Here is a 21,988-nt window from a genome sequence, read left to right on the forward strand (position 1 = left end):
ACACGTGCAGCATGATTGGAGCAATTGCGTGTAGGCACATCTAACGCATTTTTGCGCATCTATGTGGGAATGCCGGACTGTCAAAAAAATTTGTGGTTTTTTTTGTTTGTGTACATTTTTATTTATTTTGTGAGCAATTTTTTTTTTTTTTTTGCGCATAATAGAAAAGTATAAGGCAAAACATATACTAGAAAGTATGAGACATGTTGTGTAACAGAGAGGTATCATGTATTGCATTTAACAAAGAGGCATGTGGCAGACACAGCAGAACAGGCGAGAAGGGAAGCAGACCCACGGAGGTCTACCCACTTACCGCCCTAAATACATGGCAGTGCACCAAGAGTGCACATGTAGGATTTGTTGCTGTCAACATGTGATTCCCTGTAGTCACATAGCTTTACATGTTTTCTAGTATAAAGTGTAGTTCTCAGGCAAAGGAGAAAATTCTGGATAAAGTGTGGAAGAACTAGAACACCGCTGTGCTGGATATATTGTTATATGAAACTCCATTAGAGAGATATCCCCCCACTTATTGTCACAGTGACAATGAAGAAAGTGAAGGAAAATCTGGGACCCAACTTTATCTACACAACCCCTCCCCCCCCCAAAAGAAAAAGTTTTGGCTTGACATACAGTTTTTAGAAATAGTATAATGAGATATGTGTTTTAACCATAAGGGAAGTAACAAATCACAATATTCTAAAGTAAATATAACTTTATATTCTCAGTTGAAAAATGTATGCATGAAGGAGAGCTCGGGAGGCAGCTGCCCAGGTCATTATACTCCCCCAGACCAAGTAATTACATGTAAGCTTTTCATTTAACCAGGCCTTGTTGAGCTCTTAACATGAACGCTGAGATTTATGGAGCCACCGGGAGTTCTATTTCATAGATGGAGAAGATTGCTTAGTGCAATGAAGCATGACTTTAAAATGTTTACTTTTGGTTAATACAATAAAAATTTCATATACCGTATGCTGCAATGTTAGTGTGAAGAGCGCTCTCTTATTCACATTCAGACTTACTTGACCTTATGTATAAAAAAGTAAAGTATAAGGAAGAATAAAGTAAAGTAAAGAAGCTACCACAAGATACCAATCAGATTCAATCTGTTATCTTTCTAGGACAGATTGGAAAGCAAATGTAAGATGTCTATGGGCAATAACTGTATTTTTTATCTACTACAGGTGTTTGAAATAATTATTTAAATGTATCGGTTCCAGTTTTTTGTGGGGACATATGTGCCATTAATCATATTTGCATGTATGAACTTTATAGGATCACAGCAGCATGCTACCTGGAGGTAGTGAGCATAATAAAAGAAATATAAACAAAAGAAAAAAAAAACGGCGTGTGGTCCCCCTCCCGATCCATACCAGACACTTTAGGTCTGGTAGGAAAGTTAGGTGAGACCCCAAGTTAAAAAGTAAAAAAAAAAGTGTGTGGGGTTCCCTCCAAAGTCATTCCAGGTCCTGGTAGACATTTCAAGGGGGAACTCCACACCCCCAAAAATGGGGGGGAAAAAACGTGGGGTCCCCCTAAAATTCCCAACCAGACACTTAATTGGAGCACAGGCCTGGCAGGAAGCGGGCCCCCCGGTGCACCATACCAGGCCACATGCCCTCGGCATTAGGAGGGTTGCTTTCCAGGGGTCCCCCTGGAAAAGCACCTTGTCCCCATGCTGATGAGAAGGGCCTCTTCCGCCACAACCTTGACCCGGTGCTTGTAGGGGTCTGCGGGCAGGGGGGCTTATTGCATTGGGGTACGCCCTTTAATTAAGGGGGCACCCAGATGCTTCCCCCCTTGTGAATAAGTAAGGGGTACTCATTCATTAATGGGTAAAAGTAAATAAAGAGCGCACACTTTAAGAAGAAATCCTTTAATTGGAAAAAAAAACAAAAGTTTTTGACAAGTCCTATAATTAAAAAAATTAAAATCCCAAAAATAGATCCAACAACGTAATCCAAAGGTCAATCACGACGTTCAGCGTTGTCACGACCCCTTTCCTGCCCTGCCAGGCCTGTGCTCGGATTAAGGGGGGGGGTGATTTCCCCCCTTAAAGTTCCTACCAGACCTAAAATGGGCCTGTTATGACAGTTGGGGGGAACCCCACGCACTTTTTCTTTTTAACTCAGGGGGTCCCTTCCAAATTTTCTACCAGACTTAAAGGATCTGGTATGGATCGGGAGTGGGACCGCACGCCATTTTTTGTTTTTTATTTGTTTTCAATTTGCAGGGAGAACGGTTTGCGGCAGAGCATTCTCCCTGCTTTGGCTGTGAAGCATATGCGTTTGGCTTGGCTGCTGTACGGTCTATTGTGAATATCACGTACAGCAGCCCTTCGGTTCAGCTGAACCGAAGGGCTCCAGCGGCCGAAGTGAGATGAAGGATTAGCCGAAGCTACGGCTAGATCCTTTGGCTCCTTTGTAAATAACCCCCTAATATTTACTTTCTTCTGTTACAGACTAGGCTTACTTTTACTCTACTATTTTGCTCTACTTACTGACAGGGTAGCTTTAACACCAAATTGACCCATAAAACTCTGTGCGGGTACAAAAAGTATTAGCCCCAAAAGTACCCTTGCTGAACCGAAATCTAACAGTGCCAAGATCGTAACACCAAAAGAAACTAATTTGTTTTAAGTGATCAAGTACTTCATCAAATAATAGACAAGTTCCAAGTTTTGTTTTCAACTCAGTAAGCTTCTTCAGATTTTCCCAATTAAAACCTCATAATTGAGATTAAATACAATAATGTGATGTGGGAAAAAGTTATCTACAAATCAATCTGCTTTTTGGCAGTGACTCATGAATGTTAGAGCTGGCCTGTCTTCAAAAAGAACCTTTTTGTTAATTTAAATACCTACTAAAAAATAACTGGGGACCTGAGTTCAGTTTGGGGGTCTCAGTCACAGTTTTAAGTAGGCATGGGCAAACTCAGGAGATCTGGGTTCGCACCAAGTCCAGCTTCATTACTATTTAAAAACAGCCTGTTGTTAGCAGGTGCTATGGCTCAGCTCATTTATGAGTTTATTCCTTGGTAATTGTCATATACTCACCATGTAGGCTGCCATTGCTGACCCCCTTTAAAATACTGGAAGCTTGGCTGTACCATACACCAATACCATGGAAAAGAGGTCAGCAGCCCCAGCACCCAATAATTCTACTATAAATATTAAGGATAGTAATAAGCATTTAGATTCATAGAGAATGATCAAGTTTCATTTCTTGTAAAGTAATGCAATGTATATTGTAAATTATAGTTGTGATTGTGTATCTATTTAAAAGTATAGGTTCATCTAAAGAGAATGTTTGATTCTATGTCTGTAACAGACATCTCCAAATTGTAAAGACTCTGTTTGGATCTACCTTAGATAAAAGTTTCACAAGAAGGAATCTTCAGATGCCTGCATGTCTACTCCTCTATACTACTGGAGTCCTAAAACCCAGGAGCTTTATAGTATGCAAATGGCTCCAGGTGATCAAGAGCCTGGCCCCTTTATCTGATATCAGGTCCATTTTTTCCAGTTACCCTGTCCATACTATGCCCTCATGACATTTTTAGTATTTAACAGATAAAAAAAAAAAATCCCCATTTTAACACACAATCTATTCTGCTATGCCCTCAGTGTAGCTATCCCCCTTTTCAGAATGTACCGTATATGCCGGCATACAAGACGACTTTTTAACCTTAAAAACATCCCCCAAAAATTGGGGGTCCGCTTATACGCCGAGTATAAAATGTGAACCTTAAATCCCATGGTGTATGGGATGTTGCCAGCGTTGTAATACTCGCCTTGGGAGAGGGTAAAACCCCGGCGTGGATCACAACTGCGGACGGAAGGTATTTCGCATCTGAGGCCACCAGAAATATCTCTGTACTAGTTCAAGCGTTCTGTCGAATCCGGGATGACCCGCGGTGGGGGAGTCGTGGAGCAATTTCAGGATGTGAACATGCATAGAGGGGGGAATGTACATTTGTGAGTTGTGGTACAGGAACCCCTCGGCATCATCGACCAGACCCGGGGGACGGACGGTCACGGATTGTAGCTCCGCCAGGAGTTGACTCTTTAAGTCGATGGTGGTGGCGACTATCCGGTCGGACGGTATGACTGAGGAAGGTTCCCTCTCTGGCTTGGTGGAGTCACCGATTCGGAAGAGGGAGTCGGTCTTACCGTTCTTTTTCCTGGGACGGTAGGTGATGATATAGTTGAAACGATCAAAGAAAAGGCTCCATCTGACTTGTCTGGAGGACAGAGTTCTGGTGGTTTTTAGGTACTGGAGATTTCGAAAAGCGACGGCCACCCCTACCTGGTCCCCTTAGTGTCCGTCTATTACAAGCGTGGATAATGATTGACAGTAGTTTTACGTCACCATGTGGATGTAAACAAAACAGCTGCTAGGCATGGATGCGCTCTCAGTTCTTTAGCAGCATTGTCCAAGTCAACATTACCAGTATTAGAATTCAGCTATGACAAGACCCCATCATGGTTTCACCAGCAAAAAGAATGAAATATGAAGCAAGTTTCAAGCTGAAAGTCGTAAACTTTGCCAAGGAACATAATAACTGTGCTGCTGCAAGACAATATGGAGTAACAGAAAAGATGGTCCGAGACTGGAAAGCAAATGAAGATGCATTAAAGAGTATGCCAAGGAGTAACTGTGCATTAGGAAGAGGCACCCCACATTGGCCAGAACTCGAAAATCATGTAGCAGACATGGTGCATGAGCATCGTCAAAATGGTTATGTAGTGACACGAAACATGTATGTTTGCACTTCAGTGGCCAAATCATACCCAGATGACAGCAAATGATTTAAGGCCACTGTATCCTGGTGTACTAGGTTCTTGGAAAGGCATAATCTGATACTGAGGCAAAAGACCAAAATTGCACAAAAATTACCTGCACATCTCGACAGTAAAGTAAGTAATTTCCATCGATATGCAATACAATGGCGCAAGAAAGGTGTAAAAACAGTGTTACTTAAAACAACAGGACAGCTTTACAGTGGTACTAGCATGTACAGCTGATGGCGCCAAACTAAGACCAATGATTGTTTTTAAAAGAAAAACAATGCCGAAAATCAAGTTCCCCGTTGGAGTTTTTGTACATGTGAATGCAAAATGCTGGATGGATGAAGAAGAGATAAAGCTATGGCTTGATTATGTATAGAGTAGGCGGCCAGGTGGACTTCGTCAACAACGTAGCCTACTGGTGTGGGGCTCATTTAACTACCAACCCAAAGCAAAGGCTGGCAAGAATAAAACACAGATGCAGCAGTTATTCCTGCAGGATTGACGCGGTTGGTACAGCCACTGGATGTGTGCCTAAACAAGCCATTTAAAGATCGCATTCGAGAACAGTGGAATGAGTGGATGGTTAGCGGTGAAAAGTTATTCACAAAAGGAGGACGCATGCGTGTTCCACAGTTGGATGGTTTGTGTAACTTTGTCATAAAAGCCTGGAATGATATTGATGCAGAAGCAGTAATCAAGTCTTTCAAGAAGTGTGGCATATCCAATTCATTGGATGGTATGGAGGACGACTACTTGTGGCAAGATGAAGTGGAAGCCGAAGCTGAAGCCACAGCGTCTGATTCGGAATTAGATCTATATGATGACTGTCTTACCAATGTAGCACAAGATGTCAGTGATGAAATTATGATGTCAGAGGATGACCATGATGAGGATTTTAAGTAAGTCGTAATCATTTTAATAAAAATTATGAAAACAAATCAGTAAGATGTTTTTAAATGGTGTACCTCGGAAGAGGGGTAGTCTTAAATGGCGAGTATAGACCAAAATCTATGTTTTAACTGCAAAATTAGGGGGTCGTCTTATATGCCCAGTTGCCTTATACGGCGGCATATACGGTGCATTCTTTCTGCATATACCGGATTAGGCACCACAACCAAACCAGCTTTTTTCTATCAGTCCAAGGGTGTAAAGGTGCCCATACACCTTACGACCATCGCAAGACTTTTGTCTTGCGATGGTCGTATGCTTCTTGAAAGCCCGTACGATCTGCCCACCTTGGACGGGCAGATCGTACTTGCGATCATTGAAAGCCCGCCCCGCTGAAAGCCCGCCCCGAACATGTTGGCTCGACAAAAGACGTGCGACCGTACAGTAGAAACGGTCGCACGTCTTAGTTCACACTGCTCGATTCTCGTACGATCGCGGGATTTCGCCCGATTCTCGTACAAGAATCGAGCAGTGTATGGGCATTTTAAGCCACTAAACGCTTCAGTGATTATCCCTGGGATTCATAAAGTGTACCATAGACACTCATTACACATCATCCGATATACGGCTGAAATCACCCATATAAGCCAGAAGTGAATAGCCGAACAGCGTTCGACTCACTTCACTTCGGCTGGGTTATTCACTCGGCTGACTTCGGCAGCTTTGTGAATAACCCTGTAAATTTTTATTTGATTATTTTTGATTGTTTTATTTGATTATTTTTTACCTTTTTATCACTTTTAGTTTTTGATTATTTTTTTACTTTTTTTTACTTTTTTCAGTTTGTTTTTTTCACTTAACTTTATTACTATTACACAGGGATTAATAAGTCCCTATGTGATAGTGTTTGGAGGTGACAGATTCTCCTTATGGAACCTGCCCTCCATCACAGAACATCGAGCAACTGCATTGTGCTTGAAAAGCCACATATGCGCAATATGCCATGGCCTCTGGCTCACTGGAGAGGAACGCAGAACTGCTGGAGCTGGCATAGCTGGCATAGGCATAGCTGGTGGAGGACATCTCCAGCTGAGCTCAGGTCAGAAACAGCAGCCTCCATACTAAGTCACTACAGGTTTCCTTTAAACTAATATATATATATATATATTGTTGTATATATGTTTATTCCTTGTTTAAGAAATTGTGTGCGGAAACAAGTAATAAACACAATCATCTATGCAACTTGCATAAAATATAGTTTTGCACTGTATATTACATTGTAATATGTTGACCATTTCCCATTGACATTTTTTCTTGCATATGGGGATTTGATGATGGAAAACAAGTTGTCTGTCGATGAAGTTCCCACATGCGCCCGAGTCCACTAGGGCGTTAACCTGTATTCTTTTTTGTTCCCACTGCAAGGATAAGGGTAAATAGAGGTAATTTGTGGATTTTAGATGAGGCGAGGAAATTTTTGCAATACGAGGATCCTTACCGGTATTCTTCCTCCTTACAGAGGGGCAGTCGTCCACGAGGTGTTCTGAGGAGGCACAGTACATGCAGAGGTTCTGCATGCGACGTCTCACTCGTTCCTCTGAGGTAATGGGACCCCTGATGATACCTACCTCCATGGGTTCGACAGGTGGAAGTGTGGATGTTCTACGGGGTGTCCAGGGTATTCCCGTTAGTCTTTCACTGCGACGTTCCCTTAGGCGACGGTCGATGGAAATAGCGAGTTGCATGAGTCCGTCTAAGGTCGGCAAACTTGCATAAAATATAGTTTTGCACTGACAGTACATTGTAATATGTTGACCATTTCCCATTGACATTTTTTTTTAAACTCCCAAAGTATAGATGTAAACAAGCACTTAAGAATTCAAAAGCAATATAAAATTACCCATTATCAGCGATCAGGATAGGAAGAAGAGAGCCTGGGAACAACCATGTGAGTTGTAATCTGGCTGGAGGGAAAATGCTGGATTTGCATTTGGCACCCATGTAAGGGTTAATGTATAGTCAGTTTGAGATCAGTTTAAAGCGGATGTGAATGTGCAACTACATAAAGCGCTGTGTAAATTGTCGGCGCTATATAAGTAACTGTAATAATAATAATTATAACTACCCACAATAAAATAGTAATACTATTAAGGAATTAAGCCAGGTTATAACTAGCCCATTAATCCTCATTTTTAAGGACTCCTTAATGACTGGTAGGATCCCCAGTGATTGGCGGAGGGCTACGGTAGTCCCAATATTCAAAAAGGGGGAAAGAACAACAATAAAATAATAATAATAATAAAGTCCCACAATAAAAACCTGCTAGGAGTGATATTAAACCTTTGCCGTTTTTTTTAAGATGAGGAAGTCCACAATTAGACTGTTTGAACATTCTTCTTGTTACAAATGTTTTTTATAGCTCCTCCTGCAGCTGGTTCCCAAACCACTGATCCCCCTGGCTGTTTACGGGTGTCTCCTTCAGCTAGCTGCCTCTTGTACAAAAGCACTAAAAGTCCATTTGGGTTATATGGATAACTGCATTATAGCTGACCTCTGGCCACATAAAATGTAATTTGAATATATTCCTCAATAGCCACGAGGGATATTCACAAGTCCACGTTAGTGCAGATATTATCTTGTAAATGTAGCAGTGACATCATCAATGAGCTGTACATAGCCTGCACAGAGAGTAGAGTTGTGGGAGGGGCACAGCAGGTCCCACCCATTACAGGCTGTCTGCAGAAAACTACAGGAGGGGACGGATACAAGACCAGTCGCCCTGCCCAAGGAGAGAGAACAGCAGTGATTGGTCTTTATGCCAGAGGCAGAGCTTCTCACTGAATTAGTGCACATATATCTGGTCAGGATTTACAACTCATCAATGGCTGCTAACTTGTTCTAGGTCAGTGATTCACTAGGCATTAAAAAGCAAGTTAGAATTGTCAGCACCCTCACCTCTATCTTGACAGGTTCTTTTTTAAAATACGACACCTCACGTGTTTATAACTGAAACTTTATTGCACAAAATTCCACAAATACCAAGCAGATTAAACATAAGCAATGCTCCTTAGCACCTTGCAATGTTTTGTCATCAATACCTTCACCACGTTCTCCATTTTGTTAGAGCTGCAAAGTGCAACATCCTGAATCCTTATACTCCAGCCAGTATTCAACCTTGGACAACCCATATTACTGTAGCACCTGCAGCCCCCTGGTTATACTATGGGTGATAATTCCATCATAACCAAACCAGTAAAGTCAAGAGGTGCTGACGAAGCTCCGATGGGCGGAGCGAAACGCGTCCACTTCTGAGTGTGTGTAACACAGGCTAAGTGTATCCACACAAATGGCGTTACCTGACGGATAATCATGATTCCTGAATGGAAATAATGAAAATCTATAAGCCTTAGAGTCGCCAAAAATCCCAAAGAGCAACGTTGGAGTGTTGGCAGAATATCTGAGGACCAGGAAATTGGAAATCACCACAGATTAAACAACTGCCGGAGAAAGCACCTTACCTTTTGGGACATTCTTGGATCTACAAATGGAAGTTCATGGATACGTCTTAAGAACCGTGGAAGAGCTGTGAGATTAAGTACCCTTACGGAACAAACATACGCTGAAGACAGGACTGTCAAAATTGAAACATAAACTCACGGACTTAAAAAGACAAGAGGGGTAAGAGACGACGAAAAGTGAGTACGGTAGACAACTATATAATATCAATAGGTCCCGCACTAGTCTCCCCCTTAAATTGACTGTATACCAAGAACAACCATATATGATGAAAAAGAATTTGGAGACCCCTCAGGCATGAATAAATTACCTCCTATATTAATGCTAAGCAGGAACTTTATCATGGAGTAGAAACGGGTATAATATTGAGGATATTCCCACTTCAGGGAACGACCAGGAAATCAAACACTGCCAAGTTTTGTGGGAACGCTTGGTCTGCATGAATGAATGGGAGTATGAGTGTCATGAACAACGTTGTTCTTTTAATAGTAATTTGAGAAGTGAAATAACAGACACCGGAAACATTATTTTTGTAATCAATAAAGTTTATATTTTGATATGAATCATAGGTCTCGGTCAATTTAATAACCTTCTTTCACAGTGTTTTCTCTGGTAAAACACTGTTACCCTCTTTTTTGAAAGTCAAGAGGCAGATAAGAATTCCTCAGTCTGTGTGTAGCTGAAGAGGTGCTAATGCTTCAATGTAAGTGCACATGTATTGCACTGTTACCTGACGGTATTATTCTTGTTGATTTTTCTGGTAGTAACTCAATAATCAGCTATCTATAGTTAAAGATCCCAAACAGCATTTAGGTTATTGTAACCTCTGCTCAATCTTTTTAGGTGACCATGAACTAAACTAGAATTAGAGCTGGGCTGAGAATGGTTGTAAAAAATTGTAATTGTAACATGACACAGAGGTCCGTGGAGTGATATTACTAAATCAATTAGTCCAAAGGAAATTTGTGGCTTTGAATACATCAGTGACATGAATTTCTGTCTTGGAAGAAAACAGCTGAAGATATTTTTAAAGTCTGCACAACAAATGTGATTACATTATTAAAAATGACTGGGGCACAAGACTTGTGTGTGTGGATAAAATACTACATAAAAAGTATAAAAATCTTAGTAGTTAGTCCCCCTTTAACTGGACTTGTTCTGTAATGTTGAAGGACCTTTTGCTGCTCATTCAAGCAGCTTCTTTAGCTGCTTGGTAAAATTGTCTGAATTGACCAACAAATATCTAACTGCATATCACCAGCTTTAGGCAGTAGAAGAAAAAAAAGATAACGTACAACAAAGAGAAACCAACTGCAACTAGGGATGCACCAATACCAATATCGAAGACAATACTGGACATTTTCACGGGTACTCGATAGTAAACGCCAATACTGGCGCTTTACATTTTTAAACTGAATTGGCTGACTGAGGTTCCACGTTTGCTGGGGACCTCGGCAGTCTTCCTGCGAACCACACGGCATCTGTTTACAGCGTTGGCCACAAACCTCCTCCTCCTTCCTGGGGAACCCCGCTGCCTGCGACAACCTCCGGTAGTCCTTTATAGCTGGTTGCCATTTGGAATTGCTGTATAGTGTATTGCTGGGATGTGTAGTCCCTTTACAGCTTGGGGTCAGTGGCAGCACTACTAGGATTGCAGTGTTTGCAGCTGTGACTGGGCCCTGGCACTCCACCACTGTCCTAAAATCATTAGTCTGTATTGTTTTAGAAAAACTGTCACATGACACTTAAATATAAGGTTTCGGTAATTGGTATCGGCGAGTACTTGAGGAAAAGTTTCAGTACTTTTACTCGGTCTTGAAAAAATGGTATCGGTGCAGCCCTAACTGCAATTAACTTGATTTCAGTTTCCTCTGTTCAGATCATTAGGCAATTCATTCTATTTGGTTGCTAGAGTTTACATCACTTTGTATATTGGTCTTTGGCCTAAAGAGTCAGCCAGGGAGAGTTGGATATCATCTTCCCCATAGTCACCAAGGGATTCTCTGAAGGTAGTATTGATTATTATGAATATGCTTACATGAATACAAATACAGAACACATATTACATAGAAAAATAATAAATATTATATAGTGCATTTATATATAAAACATAAAAAATGTTTAATACTCACAGTGTTCTTCTGAGCCACCATATCCTAAAATTAAAAAAGGAACCATTAAATAAATGAATTTGGTCATATATTCTGATTTCTGTCATGCTTAATTGGAAAAATGAAGGGGCAAATAACACTGATTGTGGTAGACAATTGCTCCAGTCTCCTTCACTCTACGATGTCCTAAGTAATGACTTACTGCTAAGAGCAGATCTTCCTAAAGAGTACTAAACTACAATAAGACATCTAATTAGCATTCCTCCTGCATACTGAAAGCAGATTTCACAGTTTTTGGTTTTATTATCCACTGGCTTCCAAAAAGTGAAAGATTCCAGAGAGAAGATCCACTCAATAAACTCCCGGTGGCCCTGTCCCCACCCTTCTGTGTCACCAGTAGTTTTAGCCTATTTAGTGTTGTCACCTGGCTCCTACTCATCTCTCCATAATGCCAAACAGAAAATGTGTACGGTTAGGTGACAGCGCCACTCAGCCTAAAGCAGGGCTGTATAAGTCCCAGGAATCTGGTAGTCCATGCTTCTTTAAAAAAGAATCACAGCTGGTAACTGGCTTTCGAGGTTTTTTCTAGTTGTAGTCAGTGGAGCTGGTCCTTAAAAAACTCCTACTGGTTCCTGGATTGGACAAACTGCCTCCCGAGTTCCATATTCATTGTCTACCCCTGGCCTAAAGAACATTTAAAAGCTCATGTATTAAAGTCTATACAGGTCTAAAATCCAGCTACTATGTGATCCAGCTATTTTGAGACAGCCAAATCCTCCTGCATTTGTGTCTCACATGCTTCCCCTCCCAGACACTGCAGCCTACAATGGTAAGGTTTCAGCAACACAGTCAGTTCTGCCAGTCCAAAAAGCAGCGTGCATGGCTAGATGGTGCCAGCTACTAATCGACAATATACAGGCTTATGAATCAGCATAAGTCTGCAACATCCTATTCTCACTGTAGTGCAAGCAGGCACAGTCTACATAAGGGACAACGCTGCTTTGAAAATCAGAGCAGCAGTATTGTCCCCCCTTTACAGGAAGCTACATGAGGTGGACTTCACTGGCAGATCAATAGGTATTTGGGGGAGTTTGTATGGGGACTAAGAGAACTAAGTGCAGATGCATTTACAATTAAGTACTGCAGCACACATTTCTTTAATGAGAGGCCATACTTCTATTTTAAATCTCAACTCATGGTTGAAAAACCCATAGTTATCTGGCCACATCCCATCCTCGCACCTCCCTCCCCATTTTATTTTATGTATTTTAACTTTTAGTATACATAACTGTTTCCAATTGTATAATGTCTGGTCACATGATTCACTGGTTCCTCTTTCTCTTTTGCCCCGGGGGTAGGCACTGCTACCTGCTAGAAAGAACAGTAGCCATGTGTGATGTATGAGCTCCATTTTGTGTAGCAGTAACCTGAGCCTAGACCTGACTAATGATAACCATGATGGCTTGAGCTAACATGAAGTAGGTAAAATGGCACTGGATGTCATTCCACCTAAAACAGTATTAGAACTGGATGATAGAGCAAAGCAAAGTGTTTGAAGGTGACAGCCTCGGGAAGAAGCTATGCAAAAATGCATTTTTTATTTTATCACAAGCTTGGCAAATTCTTCTATATTTAAACAAATAATGGAACTGGGCTTTAAAGTTGAGCAATAGATGTCACAACTGTATGAGGGAAGAAGGAGGAGATCTGAGATCTTCTCTCTTGAATACAACAACCTTTTCAGATACCAGTGGATGATAAAACCTGCCAACCTCCACCTTTCTGAACTAAATACTTTTTTGGGGTTATTAAAACTAGGAGGGTAGCATAAAAGCCAGTCAACTAGCATTACTGAAAGAAGATCAGCAATATCGCCATTGACATGACAGGTTTACTTTAATATAATGATAATGAAACCCTCTATGATCTGGTCCAACCTTTAGTGCTGACAGATGTCAAATGGCCTGGGTTGACCCGGCATGGGCTCTCTCAAACCATCAGTACTGACATATACCAATCAGCCTGAAAAGACACTGTATGGGCCTCCCCAAACTGTCAGTGCTGACAGATACCAAATAGTCTAGATGGAAAATTAGTTTGGACTGGAGTCACTACAGCTTGTGGATGTGCTCCTTGTTTGACTGCTGGTACTGTTCCCAGTATATCCTGGTAGTTTGATAAAGGTGGTGAACATCCAGATAGTTGAAATCTGACCTAGGATGGTCAAGTGTGGTAATGATCAGGCGGTGAAATGATTTAGCCTATAAGGTTTAATGAAGAAGTATTTCTTACCTTAAGGGATAAAGATGTATCAGGGTCTGTATCATGATAAATAATAACATTATTTGCCATGTCAAAACTTTCTCGAACTCCAAGATGGTAAAAAAGAGAGGGTTGTCTTCCTACATCGCTCATGTCCACCACAGCAACATCTGTGTATAAAACAGGAGGAAACATGTATCATACTATAACAATTAAAGGTGGAACATACTAGTTTTGTTTTAGAATTTAGAAGAATAAGTGCATTAATGTGCAAGCTAAGGATACTGGAGACCCAAGAAATGGATTTACATTTACTACAACCACTTGTTATTTGCACAGACTAACAGGGTTATTCACAAAAGAGTGAAGAGTTTGGAGAAGACAGAAGTGAACAATCTAGGCCAAAATAGCTGATTTGGAAAAATTCTCCAATTCAGATCACTTTCCAGTTCAGCTACGTTCCCCTAGATGGTTCACTTCTCCTGCCTTCTCCAAACTCTTCACCCTTTTGTGAATAACCCAGTAAGCTTTTCAAGTCGTGTTTCAGACATAATACCTTATGTATATATTAAAAATGTATTGTAAATGCCTCCAGTGAAACTCCCTTATTAGTTTATATTAGCTTTCTGTGATCCCCTGTACAGCAGGAGTCTCCTAGGAGAAGGAAGGTCAGCACTTCTGCTTTGTGTACTCCTGTCATTCTAAAGCTGGTCATACCCTGTATGGTTTTCATGAACCAGGCAACATTTGTTCAGTGGGTGGCACAGTCGCCGTCCCTTCTGCCCGGCACCCTTTGATCAGAAATTTGAAGGAACCAGATGGAAAAAATGTTGCTGAACAGTAATGGCAGCCAATCAGCTGTTGTCATTGTTCTGGTATTCCGACAGCGGCACGCTGTCAGAATACTAAGGACACAGCAGGAAATGTGTCCATCTACGCTGTTAAGAATGGATAAAATAATCTGTTATATTTTTGTGTTCAGCCCGCAGGTTGAACTAAAAAAAAATATAACAGTGCGTGGCCAACTTATTTCGATAACCAAGCATACAAAAGGCAGAAGCACAGGGATTGCGGCTCTTGGAATTGGAATTGATCAAGCTGTATTGCTGAACTCTGGCTGGACAGAATTACAGTGCAAATCTTTTGTCAGGTAAAAAAGTACACATACATTATATACATTAAACGAGAATATACTGTGAAGATCGTCTACATTAGAAGCCAAAGAGGGAATCTTTAACAAGCCATTTATACCGTTATGAGTGGGGTGAAAGAAATGGTAAGCCAATATATGTAATATTTGTGCTTGTGGGTTTAGAAATATTTTACATGAAAATTCACTTTGCAAAGTATGGGCCCATGAACACTGGTGTGACACATCAATGACACAGATTCCATGCGATTAACGCACTGTACAACACAATGCACCTAACATGATATTAACAGTGCGGGAGGTGAATTGACATTCATTTGATGGCACCCCCAAAAGCACCTCCCACCTGCAATGCGCTCAATCATGACGCAACACACAGTACCGCAACACTGTGCACTGCGGGTGGGTGGTGCGTTTGGAGCGCCATTCAAATGAATGGTGACGCAACGCACCTTCTGCACTCTTAAAGTACAGTAGGTGGATTAATCACACAGAACCATGCAATGAGCGCATCACACCAGTGTGAATGAGCCCTACTGAATGTGCTGTTTTAAAATGTACACCCATATTCAGGGTTAGAGACCTTACCTGAGTCGTGGGGTTCTTCTGCTACTGCTGGTGCTTGACTTCAACGTGGCTGTGCGTGGCTCTGCCCCCACAGCCACGTCATCCATTCACATAACCCTTTGACAGGATCTGTGAATGGAGAAACTACAAGTTCCATCAGCCACCATGGCAGAGGGACTTATAGTATCAATGGAATACAAGTGCAGTAATGTCACTGTAATTGCAGTCTATTGGCACTTCCTCCCATCCCTGTTACTGCGTGTCTATACCTTGTTACAGACATGGATGGGAGGAACAGTCTGCAGCAGCCAGAGCATTGCACTTATGATCTGCTGATCATAGTTGCAATGCTTTACTGGCTCCAATGCAAAAAAACAAAAATATTAAATGCACATTTTTCTTTTCTGAAGAAGTATTGCTTTATAATTGTTCTGCCTTCTGCAAAACATGGAATTATCTTTGACATACAACACACACTATGTAAACATTATACATGAGAATATTTGTTGCAGATAACAGGCACAAGTCCACATATACACTGTACAGTAGATGTGTGCTGTGTGCTGGGCTGGCAGGAAACCTTCAGTCTATGCTCCAAATTCAGACGTCATCATTAAGTAAAAACAAAACAAACCACAATTCAGTCAAAATCACTTCTGGAAGAAACATTTGACTTCATTCTGGTTTACAGTGCACTATAAATAGATTTATTTCCCTTGAGAAACATTTCTGTTATGCTTCTCAACAAATTTTACAGACAGCATGGGAACAATGCGAATGAATGGGAACATTAAAAGGGAACATTTCTTGGCTGTCATGCTAGCTCATTGGCTGCATTTCCAAGTTTACAATGATGGGTTCTGACTTTGCTCTGACTTCACTGGCAGAATGCTTGTTCCACATTAGTAAAGCTAGCCATAGACACAAGCTGTTGCATCCGCTGAAATTGAAGCCGTGGGTGGCCCTGACAGCACCACCCACAAAAGTCTATTTTAAAACTGAAGGAGTCAGGTGGAAAAATTGCTGGCCGAATACTGACTGCATCCTATCAGATGCAGTCATTGTTTTGGTATTTAGGCAGCCGCAGGTTCCGGCACCTGTCCAAGCACAATAGCCAGCAGTGCAGATTCCTCCATCCATACTGTTCATTGTGAATGGGGAAATAAGAATGATTTCTCAGACTCAATAAGAGAAGTCTACAAGTGTATATAGCTAGCCTTACTCAGAGATAGCCAGGCAAATAGCATTTTCTTAAGGAGATCAGCAAAAGCAGTCTCCATATTTCTCTCAGTATAAGTTTCCTTAAAGAACACTACGTTATTTTTTTTTAAATGACCCCCTTGTAGTGGAGCTACCCCCGCACTACAAAGGTTAACTGCTCATTTGATCTAGGGGCCAGAATACAGAAGATATATTCACCTGATCCTCAGTCCGTGAATCGCGGTAAAAAAAAAAAGCGGGGAGAGGTGAGCGAACCTGGTATGTGTTCGCTCACCTCCCAATCTACTGAGCCGACCTGCGACAGTCTCATTGTCACAGGTCGGCTAGAACTATGAGGTGAGTGAAAAGCACTCACCTCATAGTTCTCCTTTAAGTTTACAGATTTCTAAGAGCCCTTTCACAAAAAATCAAACCTGCTTCATCTTTCCAGTGCATTGCAAAGCAACATATGAGCTCCAACATACAGGATGTCATTTTATGATGTAGTTGTTTGTCTGGAGTTCAGCTGTAAATGCTTTTCTTTATTCCTGACTATATTTTAGCCTTCATTGTCAAAAGACCTTTTTTTACCAGCCTACATTTCTATATTCCTGGCTGTTTAGTTTTTTTGCATTTTTCTAGCATATGATACATTTCTTCAGTATATTGATTTATTTACATGTAAAATATTAGCTTCCTATATAAAGTAATACAGTTGCTAAATCTACTAAAATCTGCAACAATATTACTTGTAGTTTATATTAAACATGCTGCCTCCTTTCTGAGATTTCTCTTTTTGAAGTCATTATTGTACTAGTGTCATGGGACAACTCACTAAATGTCCATACAGCAGCTCACACCAGTGTAATGTACTGAATCTCCCATGTGTTATGAGTGCATGGGAGTGTGAAGAATTACAGACTGACTGCTCTGGAGCCTGTTGCTGTTATATCCATATCAACGGATGCAAGTCTATGCTTGCAGACTATACGTCTGCTGTATTGTATAGTGCGCCGCCATTTGCATTTAGTGAATTCCACCAGAGGTGACATGTGCCTTTGTTTACATAAAACACTCCATCCAACAATGAAGAACATCAAACGGTCATGCAATATGATTTTGCACTTTTTTTTTAAGCAATTTTAACCCCTTCATGACTGAGCTAGTTTTTAGTTTCTGTTCCTAAATGACTGACACAAATGGTGCCAAAAGACAATTCTGAATAAAAATGTCTTTTCATTTGAGATATGTATACACTTTACACTTTCAACCCAGGGGTGTGGTGCTTAAAAACATTGCGGGGCGGGGGTTTGTATTGCAGATACTTTCAAAATGCCCATAACTCAATGATGGCACATGCCTTTTTTGTGTGTTTCCTATTCATTTCAATGGGCTGGCATAGTGCATGTGGGGCTGCAACTAACGATTATATTCATAATTCACAAGTTGGCCTATCATTTTTTCCATTAATCAATTAATCGGATAAAAAAAATAGGTACCATCTTTTATTTAACCACTTGCTGACCGGGGTGTTAAACCCCCTTCCTGCCCAGGCTATTTTTCAGTATTTAGCACTGCGGTACTTTGGCTGACATTTATTCCGTCATGCAACACTGTACTGAAATTCATTTTATACCATTTTTTAGGGACGGATAGAGCTTTCTTTTGGGGGTATTTAATCACCACTGGGGGGGTGGGGTTATTTTTTACTATATATTAAAAAAAGGACCGAAAATGTTGGAAAAAAAAAACTGTTTTCCCTACGTTATGTTATAAAACATTTATTATTACCCAATTTTTTGGCAAAATATAAAAGACGGAGTCACGTCGGGTAAACCAAACATGTCAAGCTTTAAAATTGGTTGCGCTCACAAAATCGCAAAAAACTACCATGCCTAAAATTGGCCATAGGCGACGCTTTAAAAACCTTTACCGCTCATCGTTTTAGTGTTATCAGTGATTGATGATCATAGAATTATTGCTCTCACTGCGGTGTACGCGATGATATGCAACATGTGTGGCGTAATAATTGTTTTCACACGTAGGCACACCCAAACGCATAAGTGCGTGCGCGCAGGGGCGAGGGACTTAAATCTTTTTTGGGTGTTTTTTTTTTTTTTTTATATGAGACTTTCATTTTCTATTCAAAAACTTTTTTTTTTTTTTTACACTTAACTTGATTGCTATCACATAGGGGGCTAAAAATCCTCCAATGTAATAGCTAGAAAAAAATGACAGGTCCTCTTTATGGAGACATCAGGGGTCCCCAAGACCCCTAATGTCACCTGGGGACCCCCAAAGAAGCTGATGAAGCACAGATCTGAACAACTGTTAGGATCCGCCATCGTTAAAATAAAATACACAAATGTAGTGTTACAAACATAAGGTTGTGTGGTACCACGCATTCCAGTGTGTGCGATCGCACTGCAGAAGGGAGGCGCTTTTGCGGTGCTATTGAAATGAATGGCACCGCAACGCACATCCCACAGCAAAATTTGTCTAGGTGAAACCAAAAATATTTTTTTTCCTTTTTTAATGAAGGCATGTAATATATTAGACATTTAAATTAGTTTCTTGGTTTTAAAATAATCAGCATTGAAAAACTCCAAGCCAATATAAAAAAATAACCAAAATTTTAATAAAAATATAAAAGTCTGGTCATCAGTTTAGAGTTAGCCATAAATAATGGCCCGAGAATTATTGCTCTCTCTCGGTCGCACGCGGCGATATCACCGATTAAAATCGATTAGTTGTTGCAGACCTTATTGCATGTAAAATGCACAGAATGTTGCAAGTCCTATTTTTTTTAAAAAGCACTAAGCTGCAGAGAAAAGGTGTGAAGTAAGCACGTTAAAATGAATAGCTGGAACCACTGCACTTGTAAGATGGATTCACACCAAATGCATTAAATGAGAAAAATGGCCAACGCTGCCCCTAAACATTTTACTAAAGTTCTAACAAAAAAAAGTTAAACAGTGCGATGTGCTAGGATTGGTGTATCGGCAGTGTGACTTCTAGTGCATACCAGCCTTAAGGAGTTTTTCCAATTTCGTAGCCAATTTGGGATAACACCTATTTTATATTTGTTGCATGTTCCCATTCACATTGCATAAGCTAAAAGAAAATTGTTGAAAATGCTTCTTGCAGTTTAAATTGGGCTCTGCTGCGTTTATCTTTTGCCTGTTACCTGGGTGGATAATTCTATGGCCAATTACAGCTTTCTGAAGGCTGCCAAATAGGAGCTTTGCTTCCATCTTTTGGTAACTTGAGGCATCATTGGTGGCCGATAGTATCAGTTAGAGAAATATGAGGCGAGTGAAAATCACTCAGCCTCATAGTTCTAGCCGACCTGTGACAATGAAACTGTCACAGGTCGGTTCAATAAATCGGAAAGTGAGCGAACACATAGCGTTGCTCGCTCACTTCTAGATTTATCCCTGCAGAGAGCCGTGACTGTCACTCACGGCTCCCTGCAGGGATTCCCCCCTCCCCTGTCCGATCCTCCAGCGCTGACTGGCGGAACAGACGCGGGAGGGGGCGGGCACAGCTGGCATTTTACAGTATTGATGGAGGTGGATATATTTATCTGTCATTAGAATTTTTTTAAATCTTATTATAAACAAATAGAAACAATTCCTATTGTATCACAAATCTGAGTTTTTCCTTTATTTGATCCAAATTATGATCCTAATTTAAAAATAAATAAATCACATTTTGATCAATGTAAAAAGAAAGGAAAAAAACTTCATGAAAGACAGCCAAGAGAGAGACAGACAGGAGAAAGGAGAGACAGTCAGGAGAGAGGAGGAGAGACAGCCAGGAGAAAGGAGAGACAGCCAGGAGAGAGAGAGAGAGAGAGAGAGAGAGAGAGTGAGGAGAGACAGCCAAGAGAGAGAGATAGAGAGAGAGAGAGAGTGATGAGAGACAGCCGAGAGACAGACAGGAGAAAGGAGAGACATCCAGGAGCGAGAGAGGAGAGACAGCCAGGAGATAAGGAGAGACAGCCAGGAGATAAGGAGAGACAGCCAGGAGAAAGGAGAGACAGCCAGGAGAAAGGAGTCGGGAGACAGAGTGAGGAGAGACAGCCAAGAGAGAGAGAGAGAGAGAGAGAGAGAGAGAGAGAGAGAGAGGAACAACAGCCAGGAGAGAGAGAGTGAGGAGAGACAGCCAAGAGAGAGAGAGGAACGACAGCCAGGAGAGAGAGAGTGAGGAGAGACAGCCAGGAGGGAGAGAGAGAGAGAGGGGAAAGCCATGAGAGAGAGAGTGGAGAGACAGCCAGGAAAGGGAGAGAGAGGTCAGGAGAGAGAGGAGAGAGTCAGGAGAGAGAGAGGAAAAATAGCGAGCAACACATCTGCCTGAAGCAGAACCCCTGTGCCCTTCAAGACTGAACCCTGTTTTTAAGACACCTCCTTGCTCCCCGAGTTCCAGCGCCCCTCCATATCCCGTGCCACCAGGACCCTGTGGTTGCCCCTATCCGCCTGACATCTTGTGTCCAGCCTTCAGCTGGCCTGAAACCCGGACACAGAGCATACAGGATTCAAAACCCAGACTGTCCCGGTGAACTCTGGATAGGTGGCAACCTTAGTCATAGCGGATCACAGAGGGGAATTACCGTCCTCTGCAGAAGCACAGCGACCAATAAAAACAGCCCGATGCACTGCCTGGCAAAAATGCCAGAGGGAGAACACAGCATTTACCCTAAACGTACTAGATTGTAAGAGAATGAGTCAGACTGTAATGTGCATGGTCAGATTTAAACCTGCAGAGACCAGTTCATTTCTATAAGCAGCTCTGGTGCTGTGATAGGACTTTGAGCTGCTTTGCTCTCTGCAGTCTCAGGAATGCATTCATTTCACTGGCTTACGAGGTCAGGACATAATAACAATTTTAAATGCAATATAGGATGTAAAAGCTATGAATATTAGTTCAAGATAAACGCAATTCAACACCGGCCCCTATGCAATAACATTGCCAGAAATGCAAAGAATTGTGAATCCTGGAAGATTTTATTGGATAAATATCAGAAAGCACATTTTCTATACTTGGTATGTTTTATATTTCTGTCATCTGTCAAAAGACATGCTCCTAGATCCAAACTGTCCACTCTTTTGGGACTTTTTGGACTAGGGCCCTTTGTAAATCTTCCCTACCCAACTGTCCCTCTTTTAGGTCTGAAACATAGACCTGTATAAATAAATTCACAAGCAGAACTATAGGTACTACCGTGTTTCCCCGAAAGTAAGGCCTACCCCGAAAGTAAGACCTAACCCGAAAGTAAGACCTACCCCGAAAGTAAGACCTAGCGCTATCTTCAGGGATTTCTGTAATATAAGACCTACCCCGAAAATAAGACCTCGTTCGGTGGTAGGTCTTATATTACAGAAATCCGCTAGGTCTTACTTTCGGGGTAGCTGCACATAAACTGAATTTTAAATGTAAAGACCGGCCGCAGCTCCCACCCCGCCAACACGCCCGCCAGCCGGCCGCAGCTCCTGCCCC

The 21,988-nt window shown here is 41.4% G+C and overlaps 1 protein-coding gene across 1 annotated transcript in view; it reads right to left on the reverse strand.

Moving 5' to 3' along the window:
- The window catches only part of MAP3K15 (mitogen-activated protein kinase kinase kinase 15), a 138,089-nt gene that overhangs the window by 85,282 nt on the left and 30,819 nt on the right, over window positions 1-21,988 (reverse strand). Inside the window, exons 2-3 of the mRNA XM_018554843.1 lie at window positions 13,603-13,742; window positions 11,332-11,355 (exon numbers count right to left, since the gene is read on the reverse strand). Coding sequence (XP_018410345.1) covers window positions 11,332-11,355; window positions 13,603-13,742 — 164 coding nt within the window. The remainder of the gene's footprint in view (window positions 1-11,331; window positions 11,356-13,602; window positions 13,743-21,988) is intronic.

Source organism: Nanorana parkeri, unplaced genomic scaffold (genome assembly GCF_000935625.1).
Source record: "Nanorana parkeri isolate BGI_ZX_2015 unplaced genomic scaffold, ASM93562v1 scaffold175, whole genome shotgun sequence".
NCBI lineage: Eukaryota > Metazoa > Chordata > Amphibia > Anura > Dicroglossidae > Nanorana > Nanorana parkeri.